Below are 20,960 nucleotides of genomic sequence, written 5' to 3'. Positions count from 1 at the left end.
CGATCAGGAATTAAGAGTTTTGAATGGGTTTTGGTGGAGGCGGAGCTACAGTACCTTAAGTGCATTGACACATTTGTCCTTGACATCTATCCACACTGAGTCGGCAACCAGCTCAGATGTCTTCTCCCCATGCAGTATGTAGTAGACGAGCAGGCGTATTGATGGCACCATGTCTGAGGTCACTGTGAAACTAATGGCTTGGGAACCTGTACCTTGGAGACGCTTTTCAGAAGCAAACTTCACTATCTTACCCCTCGAGATGATCTGGCATAGAAGTCAGATAGGTAGGTCAGGAAGAGGTAAATTGTTAGAATTACATAACATTTTTAATAATTTTTTTGTTTTGTTATATTACCTTTTTTTTTACGGAAATCATTTTATTTTTTACTTTGACCTAATGGGGTATTATGTGTAGATCAGTGACAACAAATCCCAATTAAATCATTTTAAATTCCACTTGGTAACAAAACATAATGTGAAAAAGCCCAAGAGGGGTGAATACTTATTATAGGCACAGTATGACTAGAAAAATAACATCACTTACCTGGTAGCTGAAAGTCTCAATTCGGAGGTAGCTGCGAGCATGGAAGTAGATTTGAATGCTGACATGTTGTCCAACTTGAAGGCCGGAGTAATCGGACGGCAAATCAATGTACAAGTAGCGTTCGTTGGGGGACGAGTATGCCTTGGCTTCAAGTGTATATTCCGCTTGACTACCGAAGGGTAACCTTTCATCAGCAGTCTTGAACTGAAACAACATTACAGCATTACATACATTCTATCCCAAGCCTCACAAAAACAACAGAAAAGAGAGCAAGCAATAGATGTGTGGCATGTGTAGAGCCTGTGGTCTAACGATAACATGCCTGGCTTAGACACATTTAAACTCCCTCTCCCCACTGGAGACTGGGATTCAATCCCAGCTCCAACCTTTCAATATGTTTCTCCCACCTCCCTGTCTAAACAGTGTCAAAATACCTCCAGAAATATATATAAAAAATAGATGTACACTACAGTTCAAAAGTTTGGGGTCACTTAGAAATGTCCTTGTTTTTTTGTTTTTTTAAAGTAAAGCTCATTTTTTGTCCATTAAAATAACATCAAATTGATCAGAAATAGAGTGTAGACATTATCAATGTTGTAAATGACTATTGTAGTTGGAAACGGCTGTTTTTTTAATGGAATATCTATATAGGCGTACAGAGGCCCATTATCAGCAACCATCACTCCTGTGTTCCAATGGCACAAGTTTATAATTTTAAAGGCTCATTGATCATTAGAAAACCCTTTTGCAATTATGTTAGCACAGCTGAAAACTGTTGTTCTGATTAAAGAAGCAATAATACTGGCCTTTAGACTAGTTGAGTATCTGGAGCATCAGCATTTGTGGATACGATTACAGGCTCAAAATGGCCAGAAACAAATAACTTTCTTCTGAAACTCGTCCGTCTATTCTTGTTCTAAGAAATTAAGGCTATTCTATGTGTGAAATTGCCAAGATACTGAAGATCTTGTACATCGCTGTGTACTACTCCCTTCACAGAACAGCGCAAACTTGCTCTAACCAGAATAGAAAGAGGAGTGGTAGGCCCCAGTGCACAACTCAGAAAGAGGACAAGTACATTGTGTCTAGTTTGAGAAACAGACACCTCACAAGTCTTCACATTAAATAGCACGCACAAAACACCAGTCTCAAAATGTCAACAGTGAAGATGCGACTCCGGGATGCTGGCCTTCTAGGCAGAGTTCCTCTGTCCAGTGCCTGTGTTCTTTTGCCCATCTTAATCTTTTATTTTTATTGGCCAGTCTGAGATATGTTTTTTTATTTGCAACCCTGGCAAGAAGGCCAGCATCCCGGACTTGCCTCTTCACTGTTGACGTTGAGACTGTTTTTTTGCGGGTACTATTTAATGAAGCTGCCATTTGAGGACTTGTGAGGTGTCTGTTTCTCAAACTAGACACTCTAATGTACTTGTCCTCTTGCTCAGTTGTGCACAAGGACCTCCCACTCTTCTTTCTATTCTGGTTAGAGACAGTTTACGTTGCTCTGTGAAGGGAGTAGTACACAGCATTGTACGAGATCTTCAGTTTCTTGACAGTTTCTCGCATGGAATAGCCTCAATTTCACAAAACAAGAATAGACTGAGTTTCAAAAGAAAGTTCTTTGTTTCTGGCCATTTTGAGCCTGTAATCTAACCCACAAATGCTGATGTTCCAGATGATCAACTAGTCTAAATAAGGCCTGTTTTATTGCTTCTTTAAATCAGCACAACAGTTTTCAGCTGTGCTAACATAATTGCAAAAGGGTTTTCTAATGATCAATTAGCCTTTTAAAATGAGAAACTTGGATTAGCTAAAACAATGTGCCATTGGAACACAGGAGTGATTGTTTCTGATAACGGGCCTCTGTACGCCCATGTAGATTCCAATAAAAATCAGCCGTTTCCAGCTACAATAGTCATTTACAACATTAGCAATATCTACACTGTACTTCTGATCAATTTGATGTTATTTTAATGGACAAAAATTTGTTTTTCTTTCAAAAACAAGGACATTTCTAAGTGACCCCAAACTTTTGAACGGTAGTGTATGTCAAGCTGCCTTCACTTAATCAAACATTTAATGAGACTCAATCCACATTGGTACTTACAATAAATCTTGCACTCTCAGCTTCAGAATGAAGGTTGCAAATAAAAAGAGCAATCCCATCGTCCTTGGTCCTCTTACTGTTATCCACTGTCAGTGTAGCACACTGAAGTTTTTCGTCTACACCAAGTTTGTTTTTGATGAAGGAATTCACCAACTTCACTGGTACCAATGCCACAGGTTCCCCCAAGTGGTCCTTGACTGACACCTGGTGGCAAAACCCCCATACAGTCTTATTAAAAGGGGTTCCAAAAGGGTTCTTTTCAGTGGAATAGGTTTCTACCAAGACCCGTTTTCATCTGAAGAACCCTTTTTGTAATTACAAGGCTTCTTTATTAGGCAAAGGGTTCTACCTAGAACCTTTAAAGAGTGTATATGAAACAAGGGATGGTGGAGAAGGAAACCATTCTGCAGGCACCATAATATTTTTTTTGTTCTATTTGCTAACACTTGATCCCCAAAAAATAAACAATATGAATTTTAAACCAAAAGTTTGCATAGTACCTTTGAACATTACGGACGTTTGTCGTTCTGAAACAATGGACTTTGACATCACTTGGGAACCATTCGATCAACTACAGCATCCCAGTATGCAAAAAAATGTCCTCCCTCTTGCTATTTTCCTCTCTACATACGCCCAAGGCTATACATTATTTCCGCCAGCAGGGGCAAGCGGAGTTTGCAGTTCAAGGTGTGATTTGCATCTCTGACGAGAAGCCCTTACTCATAGGACCGCTATAAGCCCTTGGCTGGCCGCTTTTGAACCTATGATGTTTAGCCTGCACTCAGAGGACAGCCATAAGCCCTAGGCAAGCCATCTAGCCATGAGAAAATTTGAAAGACAATAGCAAGGAATTTCTCTAATCTCAAATTCAGCCTGCCACTTTCCAGCTAACCACAGCCAGCCAGAGGCTGCAAGCTGTTTTTGTTGTTTCTATAAATACCTTACATTTATTGTGATATTAATTACATTTATTAGTCAATTAAAAAACACAATTACAACCACACATCTGGACATAATACATTAAAAAGCATCAAGGATGACAAAAAATGTGATAAACCTAATAATTTAGTTGAAGTAAATGAAAGATATATTGATTATGCCAAAAAATAGCCTACATTTTTGCTATTGCTTTAATATACTATATTTCGAGGCAATAGCAATAATGCCACTCCCTAAACCGCCTCATCCACTTGAATAAAAGTGTTGATCACTACAAACAGTATGTGGCGGCACCTCTTAAACCCCACAGAAGAAGCCAAAAAACCTTCAACTGGAAGTTATCTTTCTTACAAACCTGTCTTTGATACTTGATATTAGTAGCTTTTAGAAAATAAAATTCCCCAGGCTTTTGGAACAAAATAACAGTTTAATTATTTTTATGTATCATCACCGAAATGTTTTGAAATACCGAAGAATAATACACTAGCGGCACCCATTCAGTCGATATAGATCAGGGAAGGGTAACTTTGATGGGGGTGAGGGTCACAAAAGATTTGAATGTTATAATGCAGGTTTGCTGCAAATTTACATATTTTAACATGGGGCAGAGAGAAGATTTTGCAATTTTATAACTAACTCCACAATTTGCCATAGGGTGCAGAGGAATGTTTATTCATATTTTTTATTTTTTTATTAACCCCTCCACCACTCCCCCTCTTCGGAGGACAAATATCTTTTAGTTTTTTTTACAGCTTTTTTGCTACATACATTTTACATACACATTTAGCATAACATTTTTACACGGTACTTATATATGTACTTATATATAAAGCAGTCACATAACAATAATACATTACCAAACATAAACTATTTAATCCCAACCCTCAGCCACTCTCAACCCATCCCACCTATCACCATAGACCACCCTCGTTTGGTTTCCATGTGCCATATATTTTTCAATTGTGCTGTGATGTTTTACATAATTTTTTTACCTTTCGAATCGTATAGATTCCACAGATTGTGAGCTAAAGATGAAAACCTTTACAGAAATATTGTTATATTATTTAATGACTATGGCTTTCCAAACCTCCCAACACTGCTATTTGTAAGATTCATTTTAAGAGCATGTTGTGATTTTATTAACATTTCTGAACCTGTGACCATAAACAAGCTACATAGGGGCAATACCTGAATAAATGAGCTATTGATTCTGTCTCGTCGCAGCAAAATCTACACAGCTGAGACTGTTGTATTTATTAATCTTTATTTAGCCTAGGAAAGTCAGTTAAGAACAAATTATTATTTTCAATGACGGCCTAAGAACAGTGGGTTAACTGCCTTGTTCAGGGGCAGAACGACAGATTTTAACATTGTCAGCTTGGTGATATGATCTTGCAACCTTTCGGTTGCAACGCTGTAACAACTAGGCTACCTGCCGCCCCATATATACATAGCATTCTGTTGGTGGCAAGAATTTTATATAACAATCTAAATTGAAAAGTCTTGAATCAAGTGTAGTTTTTTGTACCAGTTCATAAACCATATTCCATAGAATTGTTACACTGAAAATCTCTTCCCATTTATTTTGAAACCTGTATGGCGCAGCTGTCAACATTTGTTTCCTCAAATTAAACTGGTATATTTTTTTTGTATCAATTTGTATCTTTAATATATGGCCGACAAACAAGTTTTTGTGGTAGTGCTGCAATCAGTTGGTTGTAAGTTTGGATTGAGAAGATATTTTCGATAACTGCATATGTGACATAACTCCTCCGTTTCTATTCATAATATCACAAACAAATATAATATATATATATTTTTAAATTCCATAAAGAATGTATTTTTTTTAAATGAATCAGTAAATTTGAATTTATCCATAACATTTGTTGTAATATATGTTCTATCTTTTCTGGAGAATAAAACTGAAATTGCAACCAGTTTGCATGGCTTGTTTAAGAAAGGGTGATACTTAAAAATAAAAAAAGTTAAATTAGTCGGAAATTAGAAATCTGTATAAAGGCAAAAAGGCCATTTTTGAACAAAGGATGAGCCTTTCTTAAATCTTCTTAGGGATAAGGGGCAGTATTCGGAAGTTTGGATGACTGAGGTGCCCAAAGTTACTCTGTTACTCAGGCCCAGAAGCTAGGATATGCATATGCATGGGAGTATTGAATAAAAACACTCTAAAGTTTCTAAAACGGTTAAAATAATGTCTGTGAGTACAACAGAACTGATTTTGCAGGCGAAACCCCGAGGACAATCCATCCAGGAAAATGTATTTTGAGGTAATTGGATTATCCAATGCTTTTCTATGGCGAAGCCAAATTATTAGGACCCAGATTGCAGTTCCGATGGCTTCCACTAGATGTCAACAGTCTTTAGAAATTATTCGATGTTGTTGTTTTTTTTATGAAAAAGTAGTCTTTCTAAGTGTCACTCAGGTGGACTCTAGTCTTTTGGTGCGCATGAATGAGAGTGCTCTCTGTGTTGTTTTTCTCTGGTATTGGAAACAGTTTATTTAATCTAAAATTGTATCCATGATTTACATTTTAGGGTACCTGAGGTTGGATTCGAAACGTTGTTTGAAATGTTTGAACCAAGTTTACAGGTAACTTATTAGAACCTTTGTAGGCATGTTGGGCGAGTTGGAACCTGTGTATTTCAGATTAAAACGCACCAAATAAACAGACATTTTGGGGATATAAAGAAGGACTTTTATCAAACAAAACAACCATTCATTGTGTAACTGAGACCTTTGGGATTGCAAAAAGATGAAGATCTTCAAAGGTAATCGATTTATTTTATTGCTATTTCTGACTTTCGTGATGCATCTGTATGGTTGAAAAATGTTTTTCATGCTTTTGTATGCGGGGCGCTGTTCTCAGATAATCGCATGGTATGCTTTCGCCGTAAAGCCTTTTTGAAATCTGACAAAGCGGCTGGATTAACCTGTCTGAACACGGAACCCGGTAGCGGGCTGAAACCCCACAACATACGGTGATCACTACATAAATAGTCATATTAAACATTCATGAAAATACAAGTGTCTCACATGTATCGAAAGCCTAGAATCTTGATAATCCAACTGCGTTGTCAGATTTTTAAAAGGATTTACTGCGAAATAATACGATGCGATTATCTGAGGATAGAGCCCCATAAAAAAAAAACTATTTCAACCAGCACAGGCTAACAAAATCACAAACTGCATTAAAATAAATTGTTTACCTTTGACTTCATCTGTTTGCAATCCCAATGCTCATTATTACACAATGAATTATCTTTTGTTTGATAAAATCAGTTTTTATAGCCTAACATGAAACATTTTGTCAACCGCTTGTGTCGTGAATTCCATCTCACTCCATTTTCGACGACACATTCGAGGGTAAATACCCACACAAAATGTGACTTTTCCAGTCATGTTTGGTTTCATTGCAATCAACTGGTTTGTTTGTAACACAACCAAACCTGATGGGCCATTGACTGAAAGAAACCGATTTGAAGACAACAAGTAATGACATCACTGTGCACCAATGATATGACCACTGTTTCGTTGATTGACTGTATTTTAACCCAATGACCACTGATCATCTTGAAATCTAGCTGGGTAGATAGCCAATGAGCTGAGGTAAACAGCAATATGCAATTGTTATGTGTTGGAAGACCAACCCCATGTAGTAAACTCCTGTGTAAAGAGAGTCATTCGCTATTGAAGTTTTATACCGGAAAGAGCTACGCATATTACGCACAGCATTGTTTGGTAAACGTGCAGATTCAGCTGTTTATATATCAATCAGTATGGCGACTAAATCAGGGAAAGCTCAGTCGAAGTCTAGATATACAGGTGTCACACAACTTTAGAAGACATTGATCGGAAAAGTGAGACAGAGATTGTTGTAGGACGATTCATTTAGCGATTCCCAAGTGGAGGAATATTTTTTGAATGGAGAGGACATGTTTTGGACTGGTAAGTTCTTCTCATTCTAATGCCCTTGTTTGAAATTAATAATATGAAATATTATTTGTGATTTTAGAAGCAATAAATAAAAATGTAATGCAAATTAAATGTGAGATGCGTGTGTCTGCCGCCCCACCCCAACCCACATGAAAAAGCCTATTTGAGGCTGTTGAGGGGAGGGCAGACCCACAACAATAGCCAAAGTGAAATGGAGACAGTAGATACAGCTGGTCTGTTGTAATATAATAAAGACAGTAGATCTTGCTGGTCTGTCATAATATAATAGAGATAGTAGATCTAGCTGAAATGTCATAATATTAAAGAGACAGTAGATCTAGCAGGACTATAATACTATATTCAACCTTAAGTTCACTGTACTCTATACAGTGGGGCAAAAAAAGTATTTAGTCAGCCACCAATTGTGCAAGTTCTCCCACTTAAAAAGATGAGAGAGGCCTGTCATTTTCATCATAGGTACACTTCAACTATGACAGACAAAATGAGAAAAACAAATCCAGAAAATCACATTGTAATATTTTTAATGAATTTATTTGCAAATTATGGTGGAAAATAAGTATTTGGTCATTAACAAAAGTTTATCTCAATACTTTGTTAAATACCCTTTGTTGGCAATGACAGAGGTCAAACATTCTCTGTAAGTCTTCACAAAGTTTTCACACACTGTGCTGGTATTTTGGCCCATTCCTCCATGCAGATCTCCTCTAGAGCAGTGATGTTTTGGGGCTGTTGCTGGGCAACACGGACTTTCAACTCCCTCCAAAGATTTTCTATGGGGTTGAGATCTGGAGACTGGCTAGGCCAATCCAGGACCTTGAAATGCTTCTTACGAAGCCACTCCTTCGTTGCCCGGGCGGTGTGTTTGGGATCATTGTCATGCTGAAGGACCCAGCCACGTTTCATCTTCAATGCCCTTGCTGATGGAAGGAGGTTTTCACTCAAAATCTCACGATACATGGCCCCATTCATTCTTTCCTTTACACGGATCAGTCGTCCTGGTCCCTTTTGCAGAAAAACAGCCCCAAAGCATGATGTTTCCACCCCCATGCTTCACAGTAGGTATGGTGTTCTTTGGATGCAACTCAGCATTCTTTGTCCTCCAAACACGACGAATTGAGTTTTTAACTAAAAGTTATATTTTGGTTTCATCTGACCATATGACATTCTCCCAATCTTCTTCTGGATCATCCAAATGCTCTGTAGCAAACTTCAGACGGGCCTGGACATGTACTGGCTTAAGCAGGGGGACACGTCTGGCACTGCAGGATTTGAGTCCCTGGCGGCGTAGTGTGTTATTGATGGTAGGCTTTGTTACTTTGGTCCCAGCTCTCTGCAGGTCATTCACTAGGTCCCCCCGTGTGGTTCTGGGATTTTTGCTCACCATTCTTGTGATCATTTTGACCCCCCGGGGTGAGATCTTGCATGGAGCCCCAGATCGAGGGAGATTATCAGTGGTCTTGTATGTCTTCCATTTCCTAATAATTGCTCCCACAGTTGATTTCTTCAAACCAAGCTGCTTACCTATTGCAGATTCAGTCTTCCCAGCCTGGTACAGTTCTACAATTTTGTTTCTGGTGTCATTTGACAGCTCTTTGGTCTTGGCCATAGTGGAGTTTGGAGTGTGACTGTTTGAGGTTGTGGACAGGTGTCTTTTATACTGATAACAAGTTCCAACAGGTGCCATTAATACAGGTAATGAGTGGAGGACAGAGGAGCCTCTTAATGAAGAAGTTACAGGTCTGTGAGAGCCAGAAATCTTGCTTGTTTGTAGGTGACCAAATACTTATTTTCCACCATAATATGCAAATAAATTCATTAAAAATCCTACAATGTGATTTTCTGGAATCTTTTCTCATTTTGTCTGTCATAGTTGAAGTGTACCTATGATGAAAATTATAGGAATCTCTCAGATCTGTGACTCGACACAATCCTGTCTTGGAGCTCTACGGACAATTCCTTCGACCTCATGGCTTGGTTTTTGCTCTGATATGCACTGTCAACTGTGGGACCTTATATAGACCGATGTGCATCTTTCCAAATCATGCCCATTCAATTGAATTTACCACAGGTGGACTCCAATCAAGTTGTAGAAACATTCAAGGATGATCAATGGAAACAGAATGCACCTGAGCTCAATTTCGAGTCTCATAGCAAAGGGTCTGAATATTTACATAAATAAAACTTTTTTATTAAAACACTGTCTTTGCTTTGTCATGATGAGGAAGAAATTAGGAATAATGTATTTAATCCATTTTAGAATAAGGCTGTAATATAACAAAATGTGGAAAAAGTTAAGTGGTCTGATTACTTTCCGAATGCACTGTAATTTACCACAGCTCCATGTGGATGTGATAGCCATTGAGGTATGTAAACGTTACATTCACTTAGTCCAGATGGGACTTTGCTTATCTGTTCTTTCTTACACAGTATTTACTTAATTTCAATGTAACATTATTGTTTCAAACAGGGCCAGAAGTGAAACACTACAACGGGTCAACGTTGCCAAGTTTGGGCCACAGACATGAAGGGAAGAACATAGCTAACTGTTACCAACTTGAATGTAAATAAGTATCTGAAATATCTGCCATCTGTCTTTACAGACTATAACAATAAATTAACATAAAATATAGGGGGTGGAGGAAGAAATGTGTTATAACATAGCTTGTCATTTATAATACATCTCTTGCATTTTGTAGCTTCGGTTTCTGGCTGTAATTGTATTTGATTTACCCTAAACATAACACTTTGTATTCAAGACAAAAAGTTAATTGCTTTGCCACCGTTTTTGCAGTATTACTTTAGTGCCTTGTTGCAAACAGTTTTGGAATATTTGTATTCTGTACAGGCTTCCTTCTTCTCACTCTGTCAATTGGGCTAGTATTATGGAGTAACTACAATGTTGTTGTTCCATCCTTACAGGCATTAAACTCTGTAACTGTTTTAAAGTCACCATTGGCCATGGTTAAATCCCTGAGCAGTTTCCTTCCTCTCCGGCAACTGAGTTAGGAAGGACGCCTGTATCTTTGTAGTGACTGGGTGTATATATACCACCATCCAACGTGTAATTAATAACTTCACCATGCTCAAAGGGATATTCAATATCTGCTTTTTTTAAATTTGTACCCATCTACCAATAGGTGCCCTTCTTTGCGAGGCAATGGAATATACCTACCTGGTCATTGTGGTTGAATCTGTGTTTGAAATTCACTGCTTGACTGAGGGACCTTACAGTTAGTTAGTTGTAGGTGTGGGGTACAGGGATGAGGTAGTCATTCAAATATCTGGTTAAACACTATTATTGCACACAGAGTGAGACCATGCAACTTATTATGTGACTTGTTAAGCACATTTTTACACCTGAACTTATTTAGGCTTGCAATAACAAAGGGGCTGAATACTTATTGACTCAAGACATTTCAGCTTTTCATTTATTACATGTATTTTAATATATATATAATTCCACTTCTACATTATGGGGTATGTGTGTAGATCAGCGTCCCAAAAAAATCTAAATTTAATTCATTTTTAATTCAGGTTGTAACACAACAAAATGTGGAAAAAGTCAAGTGGTATGAATACTTTTTGAAGGTAGAGGATAAAAGGCTTCTCGGTAGAACCATCGTAGAGGGTTTGAGGCAGAACCCTTCATACAGGGTTCTAGGTAAACCCATTTAAAAGGGATTCTATGAAGAACCCTACATAGAGGGTTCTATAGTAAGTAAAACCATCTGCAAAATGTTTGACCCTATGGGGACAAACTAAAGAACCCTATATGGTCCTACTTAGCACATTTGTTTCTAAGATTGTAGAATTAAGCAATAAGGCACGGGGGGGTGTGGTATATGGCAAATATACCATGGCTAAAGGCTGTTCTTAACATGACGCAACGAGGAGTGCCTGGATACAGCCCTTAGCCGTGGTATATTGGCAATATACCACAAACCCCAGAGGTGCGTTATTGCTATTATAAACTGCTTACCAATGTAATTAGAGCAATAAAAATAATTGTTTTGTCATATCTGTGGTATACGGTCTGATATCCCACAACTGTCAACCAATCAGCATTCAGGGCTCGAACCACCCAGTTTATAATTACAATTATGTAGTCATGTGAAGAGTAAGTGGTCTTATTTTTTTTTGCATATTTGGACAGATAGATATTTGAGCTACATTCCAACCACATTCATTGATAAAGGTTACCAAATTTAACAAATCACACAAAACATGTTTTACTTTGAAAATGTTGCAATTTCCAATGCGGAAGAAGTTTGTAGACCGCTACCTTTACCATCACATAAAATAGCTAAAATTAGAATCAGGTGCATGGAGGCGGTGGCATTATGGTTTGGGGCTGCTTTGCTACATCAGGGCCTGGCCAACATGCCATCGTTGAGTCAACCATGAATTCAATATTGTACCATGGAATTCTTGAGGAAAAGGTGAGGCCATCTGTCAAAAAGATACAGCTGAACCGAACATGGATCTTGCAACAGGACAATGATCCAAAACACACAAGCAAAGCTACAACAGAATAGCTCAAAAATAAGAAATGGAGGGTTATGGGAATGGCAGAGTCAAAGCCTAGATCTCAATCTTGTCGAAATCCTGTGGGGGGCCATGCATGCAAGAAAGCCCTCAATCATGACAGCTGAAGCAGTACTGTAAAGAATGGGCAAAAATTCAACTGAGTCGGTATAAGACTGATAGACAGTTACAAGAAATGGCTACATGGAGTTATCTCTACCAAAGGTGGCAACACCAGCTATTGAAGTTAGGGGTGTACTTGTTTTTTTCCACACCATGGAATTGCATTTCTGTAGATTTTTGATGAATAAATGATTGCAAAGTATAATATTTTAGTGTCATTTGTTAAATTAGGTTACCTTTATCTGTCAATAGTGTTGAAGTGAAGATTACATATCCACTTGTCCAAATATGTACAAAAAAAAAGACTACTTTCCAGGGAGTGTACTTAATTTTTTCACATGACTGTATTTACTTCTGTACAGTAGATCTTACAGTAAGGATATATTCGGTGTCGACTTAATTTGCTATTTTATTATTGCATGTATTTCAATTTGTGCATAAAAGATAGCTTGGTCCCAGATCTGTCATGTTTAGCAGAACAATGACCATAGGAGTTGGGAACTGTCAAAAGAGTATCTAGCAAGCATTAAGATGTGTCAAATAACAGTCTAAAAATCACTTGAGGGCAAATAAATCAGATTTGACCAATCAGACACAAGTCGCATGGCCAGAAATCAGATTTAGGTGGTTTGAAATTAGGCTTGAAATATCTGATTCCATGTGCTTTTTGAAAAATAACAGATTCTAATCAGGTATGCAACAAAATGGGATTTGAGTCACTGCAAACTTCCAATGTGAACAAGGCTATAGAGGTGCCCTACCCTGATAGCGTATGGCAGTCCTGGTTTGATGAAAGGAGGAGTAGCGACAAGACTCAGTCTGTACGGGGACTTTAGGAACTTCACATTGGCCATCTCAGCTTCCTGGGAGATACCACCTAGAGAGATTAAAAATGACCTTGTCAGATCAAAAATAGAGTAATAATATGTTCCTGCTAAACTAAATGATGCAATCATTTTGCAATAATGGAATGATCTTCTTTGAATGATCAATCAAACTCTAGGTCAAAGTGAGCTAATCTTAGATGCATTACTATTGTTTAAATGGATAGGCCTAATGGAGCTGATTTTTTTTATAGAGTATGTATTTTGGCATCAATACTGTAGGTATGTGTATAACAAGGGGGGCCTACACTGTGCGTCTCTCACCAGTTGGCTCTTGTACCATCACAGCCAAATACAGGAACTTTTCCACCATCCCTTCCAGTTCTTTGGGTCCATCTTCAAGTGATAGAGCTTTCTTCATGTTTATGCACACCTCCACGTCACCACTTTCTGTCATCTGAAAGGTTTGATCACAATTTTGCTTAAAAACCCCAGTGGCTCTAGAAGATCAACGTGAAACAATATTATCATATAATAATATTTATTATATGATATATTTAGCTGACATTTTTATCCAAAGCGATTTACAATCATATGTGCATACATTTTTCTTGTGGGTGGCACCAGCGGGACTCGAACCCACTATCTTCTTTCTCCATGTGTAGTGCACTGACACACACACCCAACCGCACAAACATAACTTGTTACTCATAACTAATTCTTACTTGCTCTCTTCTCACTGATTTGTGTAGGATGACAGTTGTTTTCCCAATGTATCCAAACCGTAGGAATACATCTGCATTTGCAACTGGAGCACCATGAATATACCTGATACACAGCACAAATAACAAAAAAACTCAATATATTCCAGGATAATGTAGAACCGCAAAATGATCAGACAGACTGAATATTGTTGGATTGAGACAAGACAACTTAATCAAGAATTAATGCAACAGTGTAGGCAAAAATTATTATTATATATATATATATATTATACACTGCTCAAAAAAATAAAGGGAACACTTTAACAACACAATGTAACTCCAAGTCAATCACACTTCTGTGAAATCAAACTGTCCACTTAGGAAGCAACACTGATTGACAATACATTTCACATGCTGTTGTGCAAATGGAATAGACAACAGGTGGAAATTATAGGCAATTAGCAAGACACCCCCAATAAAGGAGTGGTTCTGCAGGTGGGGACCACAGACCACTTCTCAGTTCCTATACTTCCTGGCTGATGTCTTGGTCACTTTTGAATGCTGGCGGTGCTTTCACTCTAGTGGTAGCATGAGACGGAGTCTACAACCCACACAAGTGGCTCGGGTAGTGCAGCTCATCCAGGATGGAACATCAATGCGAGCTGTGGCAAGAAGGTTTGCTGTGTCTGTCAGCGTAGTGTCCAGAGCATGGAGGCACTACCAGGAGACAGGCCAGTACATCAGGAGACGTGGAGGAGGCCGTAGGAGGGCAACAACCCAGCAGCAGGACCGCTACCTCCGCCTTTGTGCAAGGAGGAGCAGGAGGAGAGCACTGCCAGAGCCCTGTAAAATGACCTCCAGCAGGCCACAAATGTGCATGTATCTGCTCAAACGGTCAGAAACAGACTACATGAGGGTGGAATGAGGGCCCGATGTCCACAGGTGGGGGTTGTGCTTACAGCCCAACACCGTGCAGGATGTTTTTCATTTGCTAGAGAAAACCAAGATTGGCAAATTCTGGCGCCCTGTGCTCTTCACAGATGAAAGCAGGTTCACACTGAGCACATGTGACAGACGTGACAGTCTGGAGACGCTGTGAAGAATGTTCTGCTGCCTGCAACATCCTCCAGCATGACCGGTTTGGCGGTGGGTCAGTCATGGTGTGGGGTGGCATTTCTTTGAGGGGCCGCACAGCCCTCCATGTGCTCGCCAGAGGTAGCCTGACTGCCATTAGGTACCGAGATGAGATCCTCAGACCCCTTGTGAGACCATATTCTGGTGCGGTTGGCCCTGGGTTCCTCCTAATGCAAGACAATGCTAGACCTCATGTGACTGGAGTGTGTCAGCAGTTCCTGCAAGAGGAAGGCATTGATGCTATGGACTGGCCCACCCGTTCCCCAGACCTGAATCCAATTGAGCACATCTGAGACATCATGTCTCGCTCCATCCACCAACGCCACGTTGCACCACAGACTGTCCAGGAGTTGGCGGATGCTTTAGTCCAGGTCTGGGAGGAGATCCCTCAGGAGACCATCCGCCACCTCATCAGGAGCATGCCCTGGCGTTGTAGGGAGGTCATACAGGCACGTGGAGGCCACACACACTACTGAGCCTCATTTTGACTTGTTTTAAGGATATTACATCAAAGTTGGATCAGCCTGTAGTGTGGTTTTCCACTTTAATTTTGAGTGTGACTCCAAATCCAGACCTCCATGGGATAATAAATTTGATTTCCATTGATAATTTTTGTGTGATTTTGTTGTCAGCACATTCAACTATGTAAAGAAAAAAGTATTTAATAAGAATATTCCATTCATTCAGATCTAGGATGTGTTATTTTAGTGTTCCCTTTATTATTCTGATTTATATATATATATATAAATGTATAACGTATCTCAATCCAACAATCTGTCTGATCAGGCAGACTGAATATTTTTTATATTTTTTTAAATGTACCCCTTTTTCGTGGTAACCAATTGTTTAGTAGCTACTATCTTGTCTCATCGCTACAACTCTCGTACGGGCTCGGGAGAGACGAAGGTTGAAAGTCATGCGTCCTCCGATGCACAACCCAACCAAGCCGCACTGCTTCTTAACACAGCACGCATCCAACCCGGAAGCCAGCCGCACCAATGTGTCAGATGAAACACCGTGCACCTGGCAACCTTGGTTAGCGTGCACTGCACCCGGCCCGCCACAGGAGTCGCTGGTGCGCGATGAGACAAGGATATCCCTACCGGCAAAGCCCTCCCTAACCCGGACGACGCTAGGCCAATTGTGCATCGCCCCACGGACCTCCCGGTCGCGGCCGGTTGCGACAGAGCCTGGGTCTCTGGTGGCACAGCTGGCACTGCAGTACAGCGCCCTTAACCACTGCACCACCCGGGAGGCTCCAGACTGAATATTGTTGGATTGAGATACGTTTCAGTTAAAAAAAAACATAACTTTTCTGTTCTTAAACCCACCTGGCGGATATCTTGATCTTAAAAGCTTCAAAAGTACCGAAACTGATGTAGTTAGCCTGTGGCTGCATGTGGATGGATAGACTGGGTAATACTAATAATAAAGAAAGCACAGTTAAACTTAAAAGTTAGACTCAAAAGTGTCTAAATAAATGTAACTTGGTGGGAGGTATAATAAAACAATGTTTTAAGTACAATTCAATCATCAATCACAATCAATGTTTCTTGTAGAGTTACCGTATTCTTTGACTTCAAATTCAGCTTTGTTTTTTGTGGTGAACTCATCTGTGTAAGAAGCTTCAATTATCCAGATACCTAACCTATGACAAGGACCACACCGTATGTACTGTCATTAATGATACATACAACTGATATTATCATGCTGAATCATGACTAACAGTGTGATGTCAAATGTTGTGTTGTAGATACCACTTACTTAGGTTTTAGAGGGATTTTGAAAGGATTTTGCATTGATGGGATTCCATTGACATCTGTCATGTCTACAATTTCCACCTTCTGTAACTCTGGGTCCTATACATTGCCAGACAAAAGAAAGACCCATATCAATGTAGTGTATGGCTAAGTGTATGACTAAGTGTATGACTAAGTGCATCGCTATTGCCTTCCTGACCTTGAAGTACTGTCGTCCAGGACTCAGAAATAACTTAGTTTAACTGGATCACTGGTATTGAAGGTGCTTCGTAAAGGGACCGTTCACCCAAATGACAAAGTGCCATGTCATTCCAAAGAGTAGGTTTAACTGAGCAAATTAAATGTGACCATACTTTATCGCTCATATATCATCAATTATGCTATTTAGGTCTATATAGAATTTGCAAAGTCATCAACAGCTATTGTTTCAATTCAACCCAGAATTCAACTCAAAATAGACAATAGAATAGGCCTAGGGATTTAAGCTCTGGTTGATTTCAAATGTAAGGATATTTAGTGATGTTGAATTGTTTAGTTTAACAACGCCACCAATTATCTACATTTTAAGGAGAAGTATCTGCTGGTTGGATAGTTCCATCTGTGCGACTGACTTAGTCTGGAGTTAATTCCATTATGTCTACAAATTCATAATTCATATGTTGGATTCGGTAAGATTTGAGCTCGATCCAGGCTGTATCACAACCGGCCGTGATTGGGATTCCCATAGGGCGGCGCACAATTGGCCCAGCGTCGTCAGGGTTTGGACGGTGGAGGCCGTCATTGTAAATAAGTATTTGTTCATAAATTACTTGCCTAGTTAAATAAATACAAAATATATATTCAAAAATACTCCAAAAGACAAGTACTGTAGCTTTGGAAAGTGGGAGAGGGTAGCACTCAAACTCTACGGGACCAGTAATCAAAGTTTAACAGGTTAAATTCCATTTAAAGTTGCATTTAGTCATATTCTTTAACATATGTAAGGGATAATCAATGAGGGACTATGCGTTCTATGGAAAATAATGAACTACGTGGTGGAACGTTATTTGGATGAATTTATTCATACTATTTCATCCTTCCACGGGATATAATCCCGAAACAAATCTAAGGTTGCTACCCAAGCAGGCTGGTCGTTCGTTCTATCGGTTCGGTTGCTAGAGACGCGACCCAGTCTTACAGTCTTTTTGTTCTGTGTCTATGGACACGACCCAGTCGTTCGTTCTAAATGTTCCATTGCCATACTGGCTGGCAACAGTCTTATCCCTTTCTTGCTAGCTAGTCAGCCAACTACGACTAATTTAGCCAGAATAACAGCAAAGTAGCTGCATTTGTTTGAACTTTTTCTAGAGACATTTATTTGGATACAACAATAACAATGAGATAACGAGGCGCGATTTCGCCTGGCATATAGAATGTGCTCTCTCGTCAGGTCACTGTTGTTCAGAGGAGCTAGCTAGCTAGCTAACACAATCATTTCAAACTGAAGCTGGAAAGACTGCAAACTAGCTGCACTTAATTTCAAAATGTTTCTATTTACATTTCTTTGTCTATATCCATAAAAATGATGCCAATTGATTAATGATTTCGACTGACGTTGCCTGCCATTCTGTCTCGTTCCGACTCCCGACACATTCATTACTATGGGACAGCAGATCGAATTTGAATATTGAAACAATGTTGCAAATGTCGGAGACAGACAAGGTTTATTCAAATCTCCGCTGTTAAAAACTAAATGTGAGATAATGTCTAGATGCTTTTTATAGTGGAGATCAAGTGTATAAAGTGCATGGCTGGGTTGATGAGACAGTGGATTGCCAGTCAGATGGAACAGAAGTAAATGGGCATTTTAACATCATAGATGTAGCTGGTGGTAACTTGTGGAAAAGACACCGGCTAGAATGCAGTTTTAACCAATCAGCATTCAGGATTAAACTCACCGGTTGTAGAAGTAAGGGATAATCAACAAGAGGCTATAAATTCTACAGAAAATAATGAACGAATGTGTCTTCCACAGAGTGCATTATTTTGGCTAGCACGTTTGCTAGATAGCTACAGTAGTTGCCTTGGTAACCAAACAAACATACTTGCTACTTTAGCTAAACATATTTGTGTCTGAGTAAAAAAAAGTATACTAATGCAAAATACTCCAGTCTGAATTTAGACGACATAAATCAGGTAGAGAATGTGTATAAATGATAATGAATTTACATGTTTTAATAATTTAATCTAAGGAATGTTTTTCTTCAGTCACAGTATTTTCAATATAGAGCTATTTTGGTTAGTAGCACTATTTTGGTTGATTTTGTGGTCTCAAGCTAGTGAGTTTATTCAAATGTTTCATCAAGAATATGGGCAAAATGTTATTATTGACAATGAATGGGAATGTTGTTCTCGTGTCATATAGTTGCAACATTTACTATCAATATAACATTAAAAATAGTTTTCCAGATTGTATTTTGCCGATTATTTTTCGCACTGCGAATATTGGGTCTTGACTGAGACCACCTGGTTCAATTTGGGTCCCGAGGCAAAACCAGTTGAGGACCACGGATGTAAAGAATGCATGTTCAAGATAGCATGCATAGGTTGTCGCAGTTCCGTGGAGATCTTCACAGTTTCTGTAATAATCTGTGCAGATTGTCGAACGACATTGATCAATTGCAACATATACATTTAATGTAATCTCAACTGCAATCCAGGTCATTTGGTTCCGCTATTAGATAAAGCACAGTGATAACACAATCTGTTGTATAAATGAACTAAATATCTGACACTGTATTCCCATTTAAACTTTGCTGTGCTTTTAGTGTGGGTGACACCTAAACCAAAAATCAAACATTGTTTTTCCATTGGAATATGGTTGTGCTTTTAGATGGTTGAAATAATAGTGAAAACTAACTTTTGGCTGTATTTTTATGTGGGTAAATAAAGGTTGTAATCTCATTGATTTGTGATACACTCACCCTGAAAGTTAGAGTCACAGGTCGAAGGGCTGGCTGCAGATCTTCATTGAGAGAGAATGCTCGCACTTTCACTGTTGGATAATGCTTAGCATTAGAAGGGGTATGTGTATCCACTTCTCACAATGGCATACAACTAGCAACGGATACGTTCAAACACACATGCACATACGCACCAATACACGCGCACAATGCTGTTTATCATCCTCACCTGATTGTTCTGGGGTATAAATGCCTTTGTCAGTCTGAATGAAGAGGAAGCCATTTTTACGAGAGACTGGTATCTTCACGTGCTGCGCAAACTGTTCTGGAACTATAACTTCAAGGTATGCATGAGTGGCATCCTTAAGGAACGTACTAGGGAAAATCTGTGGAGAGTTAATATATTGATTTAAAAAATCCTCAAATAAAATTCATACAAACCTGGTATGCCCTATTGAAAAGACAGATGTGAGACAAAAAACTCATGCAAAATCATAACCGCATACATTTCATAACCAACATAACATAAACATTTCAAATCTCCATGATCTTTGTATTACTACATATTTCCTTGTTTTACACAGATATAGACACTTGGGCCTGTATTTGTAAAACATCTCAGAGAAGGAATGGTGATCCAGGACCAGGTCCCTCCTGTCTTCTTTTTTTATTAGAAAAGGCTAAACTGTTCTTAGATCAGCACTCCTACTCTGAGGGACTTTGTGAATACTGCCCTGTCCTTCAAAAGGAAACATGACTGCCTCTTTCACTCGTTGGAGCTTTGTCTGACCCTCAATGTGGCAGCCTCCAGGAAGCCATTCTGGGTGTTGAGGGTCACAAACTGATCAGCATATTTTATATGGGATGCGTCCATAGAGCTTTTCAAGTAAACATGGACATTGGCTTCTTGGGTATAGCCAAACAGCTGAATCACCACTTTCTCAGATGCATCCAGTCGGAGGAGTTTAGGAGCAGTGATCAGGTACCTTAGGAGTTATATGGGAAAAACAGGGTTATAGAAAATGTCACGGTGACACACTAGTGTCCTGTTCAGGGGATGTACTTGTACATTAAGCTGCCTCATGTTACAGAAACGGGAGATACGCTCCTGCCCTATGGGCCATTCTGCCTCAGACAAAGCTAGTTACTATACTTACTAATCCAAACAAGTCTAAATTTAAAAAATAAAGGACAATTGCCAGGATTGTCATAAATGCAGCCACTTACGTCTTTTCCTGAGCACCTGCCAAACAGCAGCGATGAAAAACACAAAGAAGCAGTAAGAGTTTCATCTTCCACTGCCGATGAGACTGACTGACTGCAAATCCAACCGCTGATGTTTTTATCCAGCCCACTAAGGAGTTTGTGCAGTATGCTTGTTTTCAGT

The 20,960-nt window shown here is 39.2% G+C and overlaps 2 protein-coding genes across 3 annotated transcripts in view; one reads left to right on the top strand and one right to left on the bottom strand.

The window, feature by feature from the left end:
- c5 (complement component 5) overlaps window positions 1-20,957 on the bottom strand; it is a 57,595-nt gene extending 36,638 nt beyond the window's left edge. For both annotated transcript variants that reach the window (XR_008064297.1, XM_035786369.1), the window contains exons 1-13: window positions 20,801-20,957; window positions 20,364-20,559; window positions 19,803-19,959; window positions 19,595-19,665; window positions 16,636-16,730; window positions 16,437-16,519; window positions 16,203-16,293; window positions 13,759-13,861; window positions 13,358-13,490; window positions 12,971-13,086; window positions 2,651-2,854; window positions 545-748; window positions 55-264 (exon numbers count right to left, since the gene is read on the bottom strand). Coding sequence is in view for 1 of the 2 variants with exons in the window: in XM_035786369.1 (XP_035642262.1) it covers window positions 55-264; window positions 545-748; window positions 2,651-2,854; window positions 12,971-13,086; window positions 13,358-13,490; window positions 13,759-13,861; window positions 16,203-16,293; window positions 16,437-16,519; window positions 16,636-16,730; window positions 19,595-19,665; window positions 19,803-19,959; window positions 20,364-20,559; window positions 20,801-20,865 (1,728 nt within the window). In the remaining variant the exon portion in view is untranslated. The remainder of the gene's footprint in view (window positions 1-54; window positions 265-544; window positions 749-2,650; window positions 2,855-12,970; window positions 13,087-13,357; window positions 13,491-13,758; window positions 13,862-16,202; window positions 16,294-16,436; window positions 16,520-16,635; window positions 16,731-19,594; window positions 19,666-19,802; window positions 19,960-20,363; window positions 20,560-20,800) is intronic.
- cntrl (centriolin) overlaps window positions 1-20,960 on the top strand; it is a 226,409-nt gene that overhangs the window by 180,781 nt on the left and 24,668 nt on the right. The window lies entirely within an intron of this gene.

This window comes from Oncorhynchus keta, chromosome 14 (assembly GCF_023373465.1).
Source record: "Oncorhynchus keta strain PuntledgeMale-10-30-2019 chromosome 14, Oket_V2, whole genome shotgun sequence".
In the NCBI taxonomy this organism is placed as follows: domain Eukaryota; kingdom Metazoa; phylum Chordata; class Actinopteri; order Salmoniformes; family Salmonidae; genus Oncorhynchus; species Oncorhynchus keta.
Note: the sequence above shows the minus strand (reverse complement) of the source record. Positions and strands in the feature narration are given on the sequence as shown.